Source organism: Myotis lucifugus, unplaced genomic scaffold, assembly GCF_000147115.1.
Source record: "Myotis lucifugus unplaced genomic scaffold, Myoluc2.0 scaffold_816, whole genome shotgun sequence".
NCBI lineage: Eukaryota > Metazoa > Chordata > Mammalia > Chiroptera > Vespertilionidae > Myotis > Myotis lucifugus.
The window spans coordinates 35,397-49,879 of record NW_005871864.1 but is presented as its reverse complement, the minus strand read 5'-3'; the positions used below and the strand labels follow the sequence as shown (position 1 = coordinate 49,879).

Here is a 14,483-nt window from a genome sequence, read left to right as displayed (position 1 = left end):
TAACTGGTCAACCAGTCGCTATGATGTGCACTGACCACCAGGGGGCAAATGCTCAATGCAGGAGCTGCCCCCTGGTGGTCAGTGCGCTCCCACAGCTAACCTCCCACAACCACCCAACCTCCCCCCAGTCTCTCCCCCCAGCTGGCAGACATCCCACAGTCCCTCCCCCTGTTCAGCAGGCCGCAGCCAGCAGGCCATGTCCAGTAGCTGGCAGGCCCTGGCTGGCAGCTGGCCCAGCCCCAATCAGGACTGGGTGAGACAGCCCCTGTAGGCCCTGATTGCCAGCCAGGCCTAGGGACCTCACCCATGCATGAATTTCATGCACCAGGCCTCTAGTGTGTATATATGTATGTTTTAATCACCCAGTCAGTCCACACACGTGAAAACCAGCACAGCCCAGGGGCTGTATAGTAACCAGCAGCCAGGGTTCTAATGAAGGCAGAACAGGCATTGATGGAGAGAACAGTAAGGGAGGTGCCCTTGCTGTCAGTGTAGCAGTTGGGGAACCTGGGCTGAGCTGCACAATCCCTCCCCTCCCCCACAGGGGATGATGACATCAGTGTAATCTCTGGGGCTAAAAGCAAATCAGCTGAGAGAAGCTTTAGGCCTGGATATGCCCCTTGTGGTCTCTGCACCTTCCAGCCAGGGGTTGAGACTGGACTATTTCAGATTCAGGTGGTTAAGGAGCTCAGATTCCTCTCAGGTGTCAAGGCTGGGATCAGCAGTGGCAGCTGGGCAGGTGGGTGTGGGCAGGAAAAAGCCCAGGGCAGTTTCCAGGGAGAGTTGGTGCTGGGACATGTGTGTGGCTCTGAGGGCCTCTCTAGTCCTAGTGCAGGCTGGTGGCCGCTCTGTTCTTTGGGACCATGGTTAGTGAGAAATGGAGCAAGCTCTGCTGCATGTTACCGGGAGGTCATGACCTGGGTGCCAGCATGTGCTCCAAGAAAATTCGTTTTTAATGAAATTGGATAGATTGTGTATAGTCTATCATAGACTGATTTTTCTCTTACTAATGTGCGATTGTCATATTAAAAATAAAAATAAAAAATCTAATGGCTGGAATGGCTCTAATGTTTGAGTATCCTCCCATGCACAGAAACGTTGCCCATTCAATTCCTGGTGAGGCACAAGCCAGGTTTTCTGACTGGATGCCCAGTGGGTGAGTAAAGGGCAAGTGGGAGGCAGCTGATCCAGGTTTCTCTCTTTCCCTGTCCCTTCCTCTCTTGAAAAAATAAAATATATATCTAAATGGATATATATTTAGATTTAGATTTGTACTCTTCAGGAATTATGAAAGAATACTTTATACCTAAGGGACATTCTCAGCTTCACAGAATCCTAAGGGACATTCTCAGCTTCACAGAATCTGAAATAATATCTCAAAACAAGAGATCATTTGCAGACATTTCCCAGAAACCTGAGACCACCTCAATAACCTAATGTTGTCATTTCCCAACACCACTCAGGCACCCAAAAACCAATATTTTCAATGATGGCCAGTGACAGGGAACGGAATGCCACCTGTGTGTCCTGGAGAAGGACATTACCCAAAAGGCATTGTACCTAATGATGACTGGGTTTAGCCAATGAAAGCCCAGGACAGGCGCGTTATCCTAGTGCTCATTGGTTTGGGTGTGTCCTCCTGAGACTTTCTCCTGGTGGTCCTTTTAACCTTTTTGTTCTGTTGACATAGTCAGAAGCTCCAGAATGCTGAGTCACAGCGGGGACTAGGAGTGAGTGGCAGTGTCCCCACTCTTCAGGGATGTGTCTGAGCCTTGTTGATCCCCAATAGGCGGTATTGAGGCCTCCTTCCCACCAGGCTCCTCTTTGCTTACAGAGTTCAACTCAGCCTCACCCCATTTACCCTCCAGCCTCAGGTGCTGGTGCCTATCAGGTCCTCTGCAGTCAAAGTCACAGCGTCCAGAACCTTGAGTCACTTGTGATTGATACAAGGTGTGTCAGGTGTAAGAGGGTGGCGGGCTGCAATTCCACCATGTAAGGAGGTGGTTATTGTGGCTGAGGTGGGAGGATTTGGGAATCCTGGGCCTGTTTTGTGTCTAAAGGCAACAGAGAGGATGATGCTGTTTTGCATGAGACATTTTAGTTTCATTCTCAGGAACCTGGGGACATCGATGGTGGAGAATAAAATGGGGACATTATCTGAGGTAGGGTTCTAAACTTTTCCCAAAACTCCTCAGAGGAAGAACACACTAGAAGAGAGAGGATAGCAGTTGGGGACAGGAAGGAGAAGTCCTTTGAAAGATAGCAAACTTGGCAAGAGTGTGCACTTAGGACTGAGGCCCTGAGTTAATGCAGGCATCGGAAGGTCACTTGGCCTCTGGGCTGGGCAAGGGTACTAAGCAGCCTGAACCCCTAGATCCTGGCAGTGTTTGCCAGGCTCTCAACAGACCATTTTCTTTCCATGAATTCCTGCAAATGCAGAATTGGTTATGGTAGGTGTACTGGTTTATGGAGCTTATTTCAGGGCCTCATGCACTTGTGGCCTCTGAGATAGTAGTGCCCTGGGACTGTCCAGCCGCTCTTGTAGCCCTTGGACCTGGGTAATTTGAACAGACACTAATCCCAGAATCCTAAGGCCACAACTAGGGCTTCATGCAGTGGACCTAGTTTCTGGCAACCAGTGTAATGAGTGGGAGGTCCTACAGGGCATAGGTTTCAGAATGTGCAAAGGCTAGGAGTGAAGAGTGAGCTGATTCAGGAACTTAGAGGTATGTTCTTGGAAAAATAAATAAATACATACATACATATACACATTTTTAGATGTAGAAAAGAAGGGAGAGTGAGAGAGACTGAGAAACAGGGATGAACAAGAAACAAGGATCGGCTGACGCCTGCACAACCCCTATAATGGATCCAGCCCACAACCCAGGCATGTGACCTCACCAGTGCATGGCTCTATGCTCAAACGAGACACATCATCCAGGACTGTACATCACTTTAATACAGCGAATAATGGTCAGGTTGGTAATGGTAGTAGTAGCTCAGAAGGGACAGTGTGAGGCTGAGGACTGGCTTTCCTGCTGGGGCCACTGTGGGAGGTGGGTGTCACAACACAGCTTAGGGACCGAAATTGTCATGTAGAGTGTTGGGGAGAGATAATCATTTTGTAGTGGCCAAGGCCTTTAAAAGATGATTGGACCTGAGATTAAGTGGAGGCCAAAGAGTAACTCAAACTAGATGAGATTGGGTTGGTACATATTTACTTCTCTAAATACTCACCAGGATATTGTTGTGATCCTCAGTGTGGCCTGGCTGAGGGATTAACAGTCAGTCTTCTGGATTAGCTTATCGGCTTGAATGGTCATCTGTGAGACTCACTAAGCATGGTACAGAGGGCAGCACAGCTGGGAGTTGAGTAACGGTTTAGTGGAGAGATGTTGGCTGTGACTGGTGAAAGGACATCAAATGCAGCACCAGGATAGGTTGGCTCTTGTATCTGAGATCTGACTGTGGTTCTTCATAGGTTAGATTGAAGGAAAAATAGTCATGGAGAGAGAGGCCTTCATAGCAGGAATCAAGACTGCCTCTGTGAGTGTGGACTGTCAGTGTCTGGACAGTACTGATCCTGTTTGAATTTGGCAAGCATTCTCTGAACCACACATGCTGAGTAATAACTAACAGGGCGAGGAGAGGACTATGGGGCCCGGACTGTGGGAGTGCAGGTGTGAGAGAGGTGTGGTAGAAAGCATGATGAGCACTTGGAGAGGAGTGTGAATTCATGGACAGAATGCCCTGACGTTGACATAGGAGTGAATGAAGGGGAAGTCCATTTCTGGTGGAGTCTGGAAGATAAAATAAGGGTAATTTTAGGGTAATTGCCTGAAAAGAGGGGTGTTTTGGAGCTACCTGCCAGGTACAGGGCTTAAATGACATTTATCTACCCACCAGCCTTTTGTTGTTGGGGTGACACACTCATTGTTAGGAATGAGATAAGAATGAGGACAAGGCATGGGAGGCAACAGGCAGGTTTGAGGCCTATTGCTTCACACACTCCTCTCTGCCACAAAGTGTGACTCAGCCTCACCCCATTTATCCCTCCAGCCTTGCCTGCGGGTGTCTCTCAGGTCCTGCAGCCCTGGTTGCTACATCCAGAACAGTGAGTTGTTTGTGGGTGACACAGGATATGATGGGGTGAAGACGTTGACAGGCTGCAATGCCACTGTGTAAGGACTGGGTGGTATGACTGAGCCAGAAGTATTCGGGAAACCCAGGCCTGTTTTGTGTCTTAATGCAACCAAGAACATGAGGCCAAGCTTTCCATGATGAATTTTACTTTCCTTCTCAGTGTGGATGAAAAGGGGCCACATGCTAACCCAACTATCTCAGGGAGTGCCAACATGGCCGCCATGCAAACTTAGATACCTAAATAAACCCAAAGGAAGATCTGCAATTAAAATTTTTTAATTAAATGCAGTCCATGACCAGTAGTCATAAACTTTATGACTATATTCTTTTCTGACAAAAGTCAATCTTTACCTAACTAAGCCTATCTGCTTTTGTTTTGTTTTGTTATTTTTTGCATCTATGGTAACATATTGTTGGAATGTCAGGGTAACCTGTAACTTCCCTTTTTCTGGTCCCTTCAGGGACTAACCAATGGGCCAGGGTGGAGACCACAAATTCACTCATTGTTATTGTTATGCTGTTAATTAGTGACTGTTAACTGTCCTGTACAAACCTGTGTAAAACAGCATAGGTCTATCATTTACTTTTTATCTAATCCCAGAGGTTTCCCCACTTTACTTGCTCTTGCCTCTCATATCTATCACCATTGGATTTCATGTAGCTCACTCACATCTCCTCCTTTGATTGCAGTGTAAAAAAATAAGGAAAAAGCACCATTCTCTGGAGCATTATCTCAAAACTTTGAGTTTCTGCTTTTGGCCAATTGTAGTCAGTTTTGCCAAAATAAACTCAGAAAAATTCTTTCAACTTTTGGATGTTTGTTACATTAAGATCAGGAAAGTGGGGCCATCCATGATAGCGACAAAAACAAGGGATATGGTCTGAGATAGGGTTCTAAACATTTACCCAAAGTGCTCAGAGGAAGAACAGACTAGAAGAGAGAGGAAAGCAGTTAGGGACAGGAAGGAGAAGTCCTGTAAAAGTAATGCATCTGGCAAGAGTGTGCACTGAGGACTGAGCCCTGAGGTAATGCAGGCATCTTAAGGTCACCTGGCCCTAGGGCTGGCTAAGGGTACTGAGCAGCCTGAGTCCATGGATCCTGATGGTGGTTGAAAGGCTCTCAACAAACCTTAATTTTTCCACAGATTCCTGCAATTGCAGAATCACTTAGGGGTACTGGTTTGTGGAACTTATTTTAGGGCCTCCCACTCTTATAACCTAAGCAATAGTGGTCTCCTGGGATGGTCCTCTCCTTCGACCTGAGGACCTTGATCAGACACCAAGCCCAAAATGTTTAGTCCAGGACCCTCTTTTGGGCAACCAGTGGAATAAAAAGTTGTAGGTCCTCCCAGGCATAGGTCCCATAATGTTCAATGGCTTGGAGTTAAGATTGAGCTAGTTTCAGAACCAGCGGGTATTCTTTCTAAAAAAAAAAATGAGAACAGGTAACAATGGGACAGGAGTCAGGTCTAGAGGAACTTTGTGACAACTTGGTGTCTGTGTTGCATGTTATGGGAGCAATGGGACATTTGGAGCAGTGGAGGCAGGTAATGTGACCAAGATCTCCTTAGATTGTGTGGCTGCAGCATGATGGACAATATGGGCGTGAGGGAGGTAGTAGAAATAGTAGGACGATAGCATTAGTGAGTGTGATGGGAACTGGCCCATGATGGTGACTGTGGAAGTGGAAGAAACAGTTGCATTATGGATTGGTGTTTTAGGTGTGGCCACCTAAATATTCTAATTTTGAGGATGTGAGAGAGAGAGAGAGATAAGAGTCAGAGAAGTCATGACATTTTGGATTTAGCAGCTGCAGGAATGGAAGCACCATCCACTGAGATGGAGAAAATCATAGTAAAAAAGTAATATTCATTGGGGATACAAACACTTTTCTTTCTAGCCTATTAGAGTCTGAGATTTCAGAGAGCAGTTCATAAGCATCTCCGACTCTGAGGGGTAGTTCAGAATGAAGACTTCTTCAAAAGCTTGTAAAGAATTATGGACCAGTAGGAGTTTAGATGATTTTTTAAAATGGGAGTCTGAAGAGTAATTCAAACAAGTTGAGACTACGGCTGGTGCATATTTACTTCTAAAACATCCACCAGGAACTTTTTGTGCCATTGGGTGTGGCCTGAGATGTTGCAGTCAGTCTGGTTGATTTGCTTAGGGCCATGACGGGTCATCTGTGAGACTCACTGGGCATTGGGTAGAGGCCAATAGGTGATGGGACTTGAGTGATGAAGCCTGTGACTGTTGAAGGGATGTCAGGTGAAGCACCAGTGGAGGTGGACTATGCTCATCTGAAATGTGATGTGGTTCTCAGTAGGTGAGGTTGAAGGAATAAACAGTCAGGGAGGGAGGTCTTAGCAGGTTCAAGACTGTTGCTATGACTGTGGACTGTCAGAGTTGGTAGAATACTTGATCTTCTTTGAATTTGCAAAGCATTCTCTGGAACACACATGCTAAGTACTGAGTAGAAAACCCAGAAGATGGCTATAGGGGCTGTAGCTCTGGGAGTTCAGGAATAAGAGAGGTGTAGTAAGGAAGAGTGATTGCACTTGGAGAGGGAGTGTGAATTCATGGCGGCAGGTCACCAATATTGACATATGAGTGAATGAAAAGGGCATCCATTTCTGATGGTGTCTTTATGATTTAATACTGGGAATTTTAGGGTAATATGATTAAATATGATTTAATACGGGGAATTCCTAACAAGATAGGTTGCTGTGGTGCTACATGCCAGTGCCAGGTTTTAGGTGCTGTATATCTCCCCACCTGCCATTTCTTGTTGAGGGCTGACCCAGTGAACAATAGGAATGAGAGAGCATACATCAGTGTCACCTGCGTTTGAAAATCTCCACCAGCATGGGGAAATGAGAAGAGATAAGAATCAGAGGGAAATATATTACAGAGGCGGTGAACTAGAATTTTGAAAAAGAAGCTGATTAGGAAACACCCTGTCCTTGTCATGGCTTATTTGTGTTCCCAGTGAAGTTGTGCCTTTGAGAATGAAGCTGTGAGACAAGTGTGGATCAAAGAACTATAGGCAGCAGGTAATGCAAAGTGATGACCTCAGCAAACTGGGATTGGAATCAGAAGTGTAATGGGCATTATCATGTTGTTTGGTGTCTTGGAGGGACAATTTAGAGGACAACATGGGTTTTGCCTGAAAAGATCAGTGTCAAATCCATCACATTCTCTTTTTGTGCAGCATCTCTTCCTACTCTATGTTCCTGACACCCACTGCTATTGAAAAGGAGCAGTGTGACTCACATTTGAGGATCAGAGCACAGGTATCTTATATCTGTTCATCTGCCTTTATTGTTGTGGGAAGACACAGCATCAGTAGGAATATAAGGAGAGATTGACTTTGATGGGACCAAGGCCTGCTATCTTCTCTGATCTGGGGAGTAGGGGAGCAGAAGGATGTGCAGGGTGGAGAGTATGACAAGCTTGGAATCTGAAGAGAGAATCTTATCGTGGGATGTACTGTCTCCATTATGACAGGATATGAACTTTGAAGACATGGCCATTGCCTTCTCTCAGGAGGAATGGGAGATCCTTGATGAGTCTCAGAGACGTCTGTACTGCAATGTGATGCTGGAAGTGTTTGCATTTGTATCATTCGTAGGTAAGACCTTCACATCTCTCCTAGGGTCCTGAAGTGATGCCCACTCTTTATTTATTCTCCAGACATAGCACTCTCTCTCTCTCTTTCTCTCAAAGCCAGACCATGGGCTCTGCTAATTCCCCCACTGTCTTGTCAATAAGCTGTGTCTGCCAGTGCTGACCTCTGCGGAGAGCCCTGAGCAATAGACTCCATAAACCTCCCTAAACCGGTTGCCTCAGAAACTGCAGGAAGTGTCTGGGTGTCAGCAGTCTTACAGACAGCTTAATGGGTCCCACCTGCTCTTCCACACCCAGGGAGAGTGACTATATCCAGATCCATGGCCTCCACTTCGGCACCTTTTCTGTAGATAAGGACCTTGGTGAATGCCTGTGCCAGGTATCTTCTTTACTTACATGAACCAGGGGCTGTTCTTTTAAGACCCTCCTTCAATTGTTGTTTGTAATATTACCTTCCCTGAATACTATTGCAAGCCAAATTCTATGGTCAAGTGATGGCTGCTCACCTCTGTTGTCTTTCATTGATACTCAGAATATTTAGTTTGTACATATCTCTAGAGAAGGAGGTGCAGGGAAAATCCTGGTTTTTTCCAGGGTGAACATACAGGATGGTCTCAGAAGATGCCTGGCCCTTCTGAGTAGCAACTTGGGGAAGGTATGACAAAAGGATGGTGTTCATATTGTACCAGGAACCTGCTCCTGTCTAATGGTGTTTGGTGCAGGTTCCAAAGGTCATTCCTCATTTATACCTTTCTTTTTCCACCCTTGACACTTTGCCGACTCATTATTTTTATCAGTGACTTCCTAGCTTTGGCTACCTTCACCTTTGTGTCCTTTTTACATCACCTATTCCTCTGCACATCTCTTTCTGCAGTATACTACAACATGGACCTATGCAAGTGTTTTGAGGAGCACATACGTGCTTAAACACCAGCTACTTGCTTATTGAATTTTACTTGGAATGAGATGTAACCAAACTTCTGCACAGCTTGCCCATGTCACCAGCAGAGAAGATCTACTGAATGCTGTTAACAGCAGAATGATATGGAGAGTCTGCTTCTCTTTCACATAGTGCTTGCCATGTTTTTCTATTTCTGTTGAAGTCTTCCTTGTTTTGTGATCTTCAGTGGTCAAGAACTTCACAATGGCCTCTTACTAATTTATCTTTCAGGTCTTTCATTTTCAACCAATTGCATGAAACCAATGTAGTATGTGCAACACACTTTTATAATGGGACTTCACCCTGTCAACATTCATTTCCTCATCATTTCTCTGTTTTCAGGTCCTTGGCATAAAATGAAAGATGTTGAGGCCTATTCTGAGCACAGTGTATCTGTAGGAGAGTCTCATGTCAGGGCTTCCAAGACAGCTGCAGCCACCCAGAGGACCCATCTGTGTAAGCCGTGCTTCTCAGTGTTAAAAGATATTTTGCACCTGACTGAGTTACAAGTGGTTTACTTTGAGAAGAATGTGTTCTTAAGTGATGCATGTGTGAGAGACTTGTGTTTCAGTGCAAACCCTCACCAGCAACAGCAGAATGCCAGTGGAGAGAAGCCCTGTAAAGAAGATATGGAGAGGTCCTCGCTTGGTACCAGTTGCTGCTTCTACTTATCCGGGGTGCCTGCAGCTAGGACGGAGGTTGGGGAAGACTCCCCAGCCATCTCAGGGCTTCTCCAGCATCAGGCCACTCTTAATACCAAGGAGCCACACAGTAACAATGAGATTTCACAGGAATGTCTCAGTGGAAAAAGACATCACCAGTGGGTTGAATGTGAAACATCTGCAAGCCAGAAACAGAAAGGTGCTTTTCAGAAAGGTCTCTGCTCTGGAGATATGATTTATGAATCTAATACATGTGGGAAAGTGTTTAGACCAATCTTTAACCACCCTCAACATGGGAGAGTTCACACTGGAGAAAAGCCGTTTGAGTGTACTGATTGTGGAAAGGTCTTCAGTGAAAGCACTGCTCTAATTAAACACAACAGAGTTCACATTAGAGAAAAGCGGTATAAGTGTAGTGATTGTGGGAAGTTCTTCAGTTACATGTCCAACTTCGCCAGGCACTGCAGAGTTCACACTGGAGAAAAGCCATTTGGGTGTAGCGAATGTGGTAAGCATTTCAGACAAAGGACTGACCTTATTATACACCACAGAGTTCACTCTGGAGAAAAGCCATATGAATGTAGTGATTGTGGGAAGTCCTTTCGTCAAAGGCCTCACCTCGCTAAACACCACAGAGTTCACACTAGAGAAAAGATTATGAGTGTAGTGAATGTGAAAAGTCCTTCAGTCAAAGAACTGACCTCACCACACACTACAGAGTTCACACTGGAGAACAACCATATTAATGTAGTGATTGTGGGAAATCCTTTAGTAAAAGTGATAGCCTCAGGAAACACAAGGGAGTTCACACTGGTGAATGTAGTTAGTGTAGTGAATGTGGGAAATGTTTAGCTACAAACCTAACCTGGTTAGACACCTGAGAGTTCACACTGGAGAAAAGCCGTAAACGTGCAGGGAATGTTTCCTTTTTCTCACTTAGACTAAGAACACTTAAGGAGACTCCATGGGATCCATTTAAATTAATGTAAACCCCATTTATTAATGTAAACCCCTTCGGGTCCCCTCTCAGGTTCATGGATGGATGAAGTGAAGGGCCATAGAACTGCAGGCTGAGTGATGTTGGAGAATTGGGGAAGACTCTGATGGCAGAAAGGAGGAATAGAGTGTGGAGGCACCATTTCGGGAAGACTCTAAGCCTTTGAGGAATAGCTGGAAGATCTGGCATCCCTGGAAAAGAATACGTGGATGGATACAAATGGGGGAAAGCTGAGGGTGAAGAATACTAGGACCCTAATCCACCCCCATGAATGAGGAGCTGGATACCCCTGGAGAGGGCTGGGATAGTCAGGTGGTCCTCCTGGTCTCTGAAGAGAAGGTCAATCCCTTGCCCATGTGTAAGCTGGGCTGACACCTAATAGGGAAGGTGCCTGGGGTTGCTCCGAGCATCACTTTCTGTCCTCTAGGCTCTCATTATTTACTGGGTGTGCTTGGACACCCAGGAACATTGGGACAAGGGGGGAAAATTAGGTCCAGTGTGCTCTCCATTGGGGATGGAGAGAACTATGGAGGGACCACATTTAGCACAGGTTCAGGCACAAATAAATAGAAACCCAGGATCAACATTGATGTTAATGTCAGCATTTTTACAATCAGCCCCACCTGGTTGAGCGCTCACTCACCTGGGCAATGCAAAAGATAGAGAAACCCGGAGGAAGCATAGAAACTGATGTTAATGTCAAAGAACATGGATGCTGGAATGCTTGCAGTCCTGTACCTTTCCTAATCAGCATTCTCAACATGTGGGTCTTCTCCTCGACCATAGTGGGGGAACCGAGGCAGCCAGGGATTTATCAAAGGTCACACTCAGAAGTGGGCTGTGAGTTCATGACCAAATTCCTTTTACTGAAACAGTGATGAACCAGCAGCCAAGGTTCTAATGACTCTAGAGCATGCAATGGCAGAGAGAACAGGAGGGAAGGTGCTTGATGTCAGTGTGGAGGATAGGGAACTGGGTCTTTGCTGTACAGTCACCCATAGGAGATGATGACATATGTGCTCCCTGAGACTAAGACTTAAGGGGTCAGGAAAATCTCTGGGTCTGGACATACCCTTTGTGGTCTCTGTAACTTCCATTGAGATGTTAAGACTTCCATATATTAGATTCTATTCCTTGAGGAGCCCATATTCCTCTCGGGTATTAAGGCTCATCAGAGCAGAATGATGCTCAAGATTTTAAAGATCTGAAAAAAGGTGATATTTTACATCAGCTCTAGTTGTCAAAACGTCTTATTTTGTATTTCTGCTACCTTAAATTGAAATAAAATGTTAGTACTTACCAGAAAAAAAAGTGACAATGATGAGAATATTTACACCAGGAAAATTGCCAAATACTACAAACCTTGACTTCACTTAATGTATTATTGAGTGCTTCAACTTAAAATGAATGGTGGAGAATATTAGCAACTTAGATTAAACTTATAAATGTAATATTCAAGTAGGCATTAAATTGTACATAAGATAAAATTTGAGAAAAACAATTGTGCTTCCACTATTCAAAACATATAGTTCCAAATGGCAAAGAAGTCAGTTGAGTCTTTGAGGAATGAGTGAAGTGAAAACAGATGTCTTAGATGCTGAACTGTCCTCCTATTGGTTAAATCATAAATTCATTTTAAAAATTGGCAGAAATTTCTAACCAGACATTTTAACAAAAGAGATAAAGCCAATGTAAATAAATGCATAAAGAACCACTCACCATAAAAATATCTTAGGGAAACGGGTTTAAAACAAAACAAGTTAACACTATACTGATTTTCGGGCCTACAATTTAAAAATATTAAACCTCACATGTGCTCACAGGAATAAAAGAAAACTAGAATTTTCATTATTGTGGGTGGCTGGGAAGGCAAAGGGAAAGACCACTTTAGATTACAGTTCTGCATATCTTAAAAGGTAAAACACCTGTACTACAAAGTTAGATAAGTAAAACATTCATGTATATAAAAAACTGAATGCAATATTCCCAGAAAATCCTATATAATAGAGTTAATATGCAAATTGACCCTCATGCCATAACGCCATCACAAGATGGCTGTGCCCACAGTGGAGGTGGGGTTCCTGTAACACAAGATAGCTGCGCCCACAGTGGAGGCAGGGTTCCCATAACAAGCCACAATGAGCTATCAGCAGGACCTGAGGCTGCAACCCCTGCCCGGTGGAGCTTGACGGGATCTCAGGCCCTGCCCCCCGCCCCAGCACAAGGCCGGGGGACCTCAGGCCATGACCCCCGCCTGGCAGGGCTTGACAAGAGACCTCAAATCATACCCACCACCCGGCGGGACTTGATGGGGGACCTCAGGCCATGCACCCAGCCTAGCGGAGCTTGACAGGGAACCTCAAGGCACACCCTCTGCCTGGCGGGGTACCTCAGGCTACACCCCCTCCCAGAGGGGCTTGACGTGCTACCTCAAGGCACGCCCCCTACCCTGGTGCCAGGCTGGGGGACCTCAGGCAGCACCCCCCACCTGGTGGGGCTTGATGGGGGCCCTGAGGCTGTGCCCCACCACACAGCAGGGTTTGACAGGGTTGGAGCCAGCTGTTCTGGATCTCGGCCAATGGGGGTGGGGCCGGCCGGATCTGGGTCTCGCACAATTGCAAGGCGTGGGGTGGGCAGGGACTTGACTCTGGGTCTTGTGGCGTGCCCTAGACTCTGATAGGAGGAAGATTTTCATATACATTTTACTAATTTTCTTTCATCTCTGACACTTCTATTACAGGGAAAGGGAAAATAGCAATATTAAAATATTTCCTGTAATTAATTCCCTTTTAATGTGCACAAATTTCATACACCAGGCCACTATTTTATTTATAATACCCCAAACCGGGAAATAACAAAAAACATAGATCAATAAATAAAGTGGTTATTCACAGAACACAATATTACTCAGCAATAAAAGACAATTAACTTTTCACATAAGCAATAGTGTTGAATCTCAAAATAACTGTAGCAAGAAAGAGTCCAATATTTGTTAAAGAATACACACATTATAATGTTTATAACATTATGGAAAGTATGAACTAATCTTATAAGGAAGGAAAATCAATAAATACATTTAGAGCTGGGGAAGGAAGAAAGAGATTATAAAAGGTCAAGAGGTAAATATAGGGTGTGGTAAAGTAGGTTTAGGGTTGTTGGTATGGAAATTAATACAATAGTTAATAAATAATCCTATCTAATAATAGAGAGACATGGTAATTAGCCGTACCTCCGCTACCCTTCCCATTGGCTAATCAGGGTGATATGCAAATTAACTGCCAACCAAGATGGCGGCCGGCAGCCAGGCAGCTGACGCAAACAGGGAGGCTTGCTTGCTTCAGTGACAGAGGAAGCCAATGTTCCCCGCCTGCCTTGCCGGCCTCTCAGCTGCTCTCTAAGAAACATTGTTACAAATATAGAAGCTAAACCAAACCCCAGAAACCTGCTTTCAGCCAGCCGGGCTTCAGCCAGCAGGACCGCAACATTGTTTCAATTATAGAACAAATGCAGATCCCTGCTTTCAGCCAGCTGGGATCTCAGAGCTGTAGTGAGCAGGACCGCAACAGTGTTACAATTATAGAACCCAAACAAACCAGATACCTGCTTTCAGCAGCCAAGGCCTCAGAGCTGGAGCCAAGCCTCAGAGCTAAAGCAGGCCCAGAATAAAAAAAAAAAAAGAAAAGAAAAAAAGGATAGGTTGGGAGCTTCAGTCACCCGCCAGCCTGAAAATGGCCCTCAGCCCCACACCCAGACTGGCCAGGCACCCCAGTGGGGACCCCCACCCTGAAGGGGGTGTGACCTGCTGCAAACAGCCATCATCCCCTCATCCAGACTGGCCAGGCACCCCAGTGGGGACCCCCACCTTGATCCAGGACACCCTTCAGGGCAAACCAGCTGGCCCCCACCCATGCACCAGGCCTCTATCCTATATAGTAAAAGGGTAATATGCCTCCCAGTACCAGGATCAGCAGAGCAGCGAGGCCTCCCAGCACTGGGATCAGCGGAGCTGCGAGACCTCCCAGCACTGGGATCAGTGAGCCGCGAGGCCTCTCAGCACTGGGGATCAGCGGGAGCAGCAAGGGCCTCTTAGCACCGGGATCAGCTGAAGCAGTGA

The 14,483-nt window shown here is 45.7% G+C and overlaps 1 protein-coding gene across 4 annotated transcripts in view; it reads left to right on the top strand.

Moving 5' to 3' along the window:
* LOC102431752 (zinc finger protein 551-like) overlaps window positions 1–11,735 on the top strand; it is a 17,577-nt gene extending 5,842 nt beyond the window's left edge. For 2 of the 4 annotated variants that reach the window (XM_023747225.1, XM_023747224.1), the window contains 2 exons: window positions 7,651–7,774; window positions 9,053–11,735. In XM_023747225.1, coding sequence (XP_023602993.1) covers window positions 7,651–7,774; window positions 9,053–10,224 — 1,296 coding nt within the window. In that variant the 3' untranslated portion in view covers window positions 10,225–11,735. Of the gene's footprint in view, window positions 1–7,354; window positions 7,437–7,650; window positions 7,775–8,644; window positions 8,681–9,052 lie in introns of those variants that run through there. The other 2 variants (XM_023747223.1, XR_002827136.1) reach the window with 2 other exon arrangements.
* Window positions 11,736–14,483: the final 2,748 nt, after the last annotated feature.